This window comes from Vicia villosa, linkage group LG2 (genome assembly GCF_029867415.1).
Source record: "Vicia villosa cultivar HV-30 ecotype Madison, WI linkage group LG2, Vvil1.0, whole genome shotgun sequence".
Taxonomy (NCBI): domain Eukaryota; kingdom Viridiplantae; phylum Streptophyta; class Magnoliopsida; order Fabales; family Fabaceae; genus Vicia; species Vicia villosa.
In genome coordinates this window covers 222598082-222601826 of record NC_081181.1, presented here as the reverse complement: position 1 = coordinate 222601826, position 3745 = coordinate 222598082, and the positions used below count along the sequence as shown (strand labels likewise).

Sequence of the window (3745 nt, the reverse complement as noted above, 5' to 3'; positions counted from 1 at the left end):
ATGAGTTATTTTGTTGGTACCCCGCCATTTAAGGTCTATGGTTTTTTGGATTCAGGTAGTAACTTAATTTGGATTCAATGCAAGCCCTGTATTATATGTTACAACCAAACTACTCCAATTTTTAATCCTTCAAAATCTTCGAGTTACCAAAAAATTTCATGTTCTTCTAGTAGATGCAAATCTAGGGAAGAAGATATTTCTTGTTCTAAAGATAGAGATTCTTGTGAATATACATTAGATTATGGTCGTGATGGAAAAACACAAGGAGATCTTATTTTAGAGACAATTACATTAGAGTCTACCGCCGGATCCATCATATCATTTCCTGACATTGTTATGGGATGTGGACACACTAATCCTTTATCAGATACCGGAAAAAGTTCAGGTGTAGTTGGCCTTGCAATCGGGCCTATGTCACTTATAAAACAATTAGGATCTTCCTTCAATGAAAGATTCTCATATTGTCTAATTGATTATAGAAATGTTAATCAATCTAGCAAACTCAATTTTGGAGATGCTGCTATTGTTTCTGGTAATAATGTTGTTTCAACTCCTATGGTCAAAATGATAGGAAACAACCAAACTGACTATTACTATCTAAATTTAAAAGCCGTTAGTGTCGGAGGTAAAAGAATAAAGTATAGTGGGTTTAAAAATAAAGGAATAAATGCTTCTACACATAACATCTTACTTGACTCTGGGACAACAATAACTTTTCTTCCACGTCACTTTTACCATAGGTTAGAATCAGCCGTTAAAAAAGCGACTAAACTCCCACGCTTTTACGATGATAGTGGTGACTTTAATCTTTGCTATAATACCACATCCAAAATACCAAACTTTCCTGTAATTGTTGCACATTTTAGTGGCGGAGATGTTAAATTAGATTCTAAGGGCACCTTTAGATCTTTATCCGAAGGGATTGAATGCTTTGCTTTTTTTCCACATAAACGTGATTTAGGCATCTTTGGACACAGTGTACAAGTGAACTATTTGGTTGGTTATGACCTTAAAAATAATATTGTCTCGTTCAAACCAACAGATTGTTCTAAATATTGAATGAGGGTAGACATTAATTACCTCATTTATTTGTTAAATTTATAATAAAATTTGAGTTTTGTTTCAAACCTCTTTAAGGTCATCTCAAATTTTTATTTTTCAGTATTTTATTTTATGAATTTTTTTAAGGTCATCTCAAATTTTATTTTTCAGTATTTTATATTTTTAAGTGTTATTTACTTAATTTTTATATAATATGTCATTTATTTGGTTAAAATATACATATTTATTTGATTATGATAAGAATATTATTATCTTATTCTATAAAATAATTTTTTAGGCCAATGAACAAAAATAAGGAAGATTTAGTAAATATATATAATAATTTACACAAATAAATTTATTAGCTAAGTTAGATAAATAAATTATTTGTTTAAATCAAAGGGATGTGTTAAATAGGAATTGAGTGTGTAAATAAGGTTTGAGCCAAGATTTTTTTTTTTAAATCAATTAAGACCTGGAGTGTAGTTTAGTTATTTTTGTTCCAAATTATTGAACTGAGGGGCGTAGATAGTGATGGGCCTAAGCCCATAATAAGTTATTGGGTTTCTTCTGATAGTGTGTGGGTAAGACCATGGAATTACCGCTTACTGGCTAGGCTACACTTGTAACATCCCGATTTGATTAGTTATGACATATATTGATTTATTGGTGTTTTTATTAACTAACTATTTATTTAATTATTATGTGATATAACAATTATTTAATTATTTAATTATATGTGTATTTGTGCTATTTGAGTTAATTATGAAATATAATTAGTTGGGCCTAAATAATAGAAATAGAACATAAGGTGCATTTGTGAGTTAAGCCCAATACGATAGAAGACTAATTGATAGGGTTTTAGTGTAGTAAGGGAAGAGAAGAGAAAGAGAATAGAACTCAAGAGAAGAAAAGAGAAAGAGAAGGAATTGGGGGAAATCTTGAAGAAGAGGGAGTTTTTATTTAAGGTAAGGGAGAGAATCATCATTATATATATATATATATATATATATATATATATATATATATATATATATATATATATATATATATATATATATATATATATATATATATATATATATATATATATATATATATATATATATATATATATATATATGTATGCAATGAGTAGCTGTATGTTAGGTATTCATCTCTCTATTTCATTGTTGAAAGTATTTGTGGGTAAATATTTTCGGTAATATATCGTATCCACAGGGATTGGTTAATATCTCTGCCGTTCTATAGTTAATTATTTTGAGTTAGAAAAAGTAATTGGAGTTGTTTTATGATTGTGATACTATCAAATTTAAACAATAATTTAAATGCAGATAATGAACGTTTGTTAACGATTAAGGAAGTATGTTGAGCTTTAGGGTTCATCAACCTATTCCTATACAACTTATCAATTAATTCACAACTGAACAATCATTTGAATTACTATCTTCACTTATCCTCAAATATGATTTCATGTCTGCAAATCAAATTAGATAAACTTTTACCGGTATGAGATTCGATCTCTCCAAATATCAATATCGATAATAGTAATAAGGAACGATAATTATGAAAACTCAATCACAATTCCATCTCTGCAAATTGAGATTGAATCAATATAGTAACCTAGGGCAAAAGTTAAAATCCTTTCTTTCGATTAAAGATTCAACAATGGTGTAAATTAAAAACAAGGTTTCGTATTGATAATAAATTCAAACAATTGTTCATAGGAAATAATTAATGGTATTGTATATTCATAGGTTAACTACTACCTTAAACTAAACAAGAGGAATTTAGCTCTCCATAGACATGAAGAACACACAAGAATTAATAAATGGATTCATCTTCATCAATGGAATATCTTCGATTGGTAAAGATTTGGCCTTCAATTGTTGTTCTTGACTGCAAACTCAGAATGCTCTCCTAATTTCGCTCACAAAAGATCTCCCTTTCACTTGGAAGCTAGGGCTTCTATTTATAAGTTTTGGGCTTTTAACGCCGAGGCCGCGGCGCGACAACGGATGTGCGCGGCGCGATCAAAAACAGAGACTTTGGCGCGGCGCTGGCTAGAACTCCCGCGGCGCGCCCTTGTCAAACTTCATCTTTTTGCTTTGCCTTTGAGACTTCCAGCTTCCTTTCCTCTTCTTGTTTTCCTAAAGCTCCAGTTCAGCTCTAAACCTGCATCAATAACACCCACAAGTGATTCGATTTGCTTTACACATGAACTGAACCTTTTCAGTTCAACTCTCACTAAAAACCTATGGATCTATCACAATTTGCATTAGTTTAGAGACTAAATCACTTATATTAACACATGAATTTACCATTAATTTACTCCTAACAAACTCTCCCCAACTTAGAGCTTTTTTTGTCCCTAAATAAAATTACTTACCTCCAACAAAACATACCAACAGTCATGCAACAAGTTTTTCAAAAAGGTTTCTCAAGTGGTTCAATTTAGTAACCAAGTCAAAATACTCCTCCTCTTCCTGCAAACTCAGAACATGCACATGAAACAAATTTTGAAAGCAAATTACCTCCAGATGTTCAAAACCGTCGCGATATAGCCTGGCGACACACATTTCTGCGACGGTGCAACAACCGTCGTAGATTCCAAATCGCGACGGTTTTAACCGTCGTAATGTGCAAAAATAACTGTCGCAATCTATCAATTTTCTTGTAGTGATTGAATCAGCACTAATCACTC

General features: G+C 31.2%; 1 protein-coding gene across 1 annotated transcript; it reads left to right on the top strand.

Moving 5' to 3' along the window:
* LOC131651430 (aspartic proteinase CDR1-like) lies at positions 1–1059 on the top strand. The gene has a single exon (XM_058921097.1). The coding sequence runs from the start codon at positions 1–3 to the stop codon at positions 1057–1059; it is 1059 nt and encodes a 352-aa protein (XP_058777080.1).
* Positions 1060–3745: the final 2686 nt, after the last annotated feature.

Bases quoted from the DNA above. Each gene is read 5' to 3' on its own strand.
- LOC131651430 (XM_058921097.1), top strand. From the start codon at position 1: ATGAGTTATTTTGTTGGTACCCCGCCATTTAAGGTCTATGGTTTTTTG.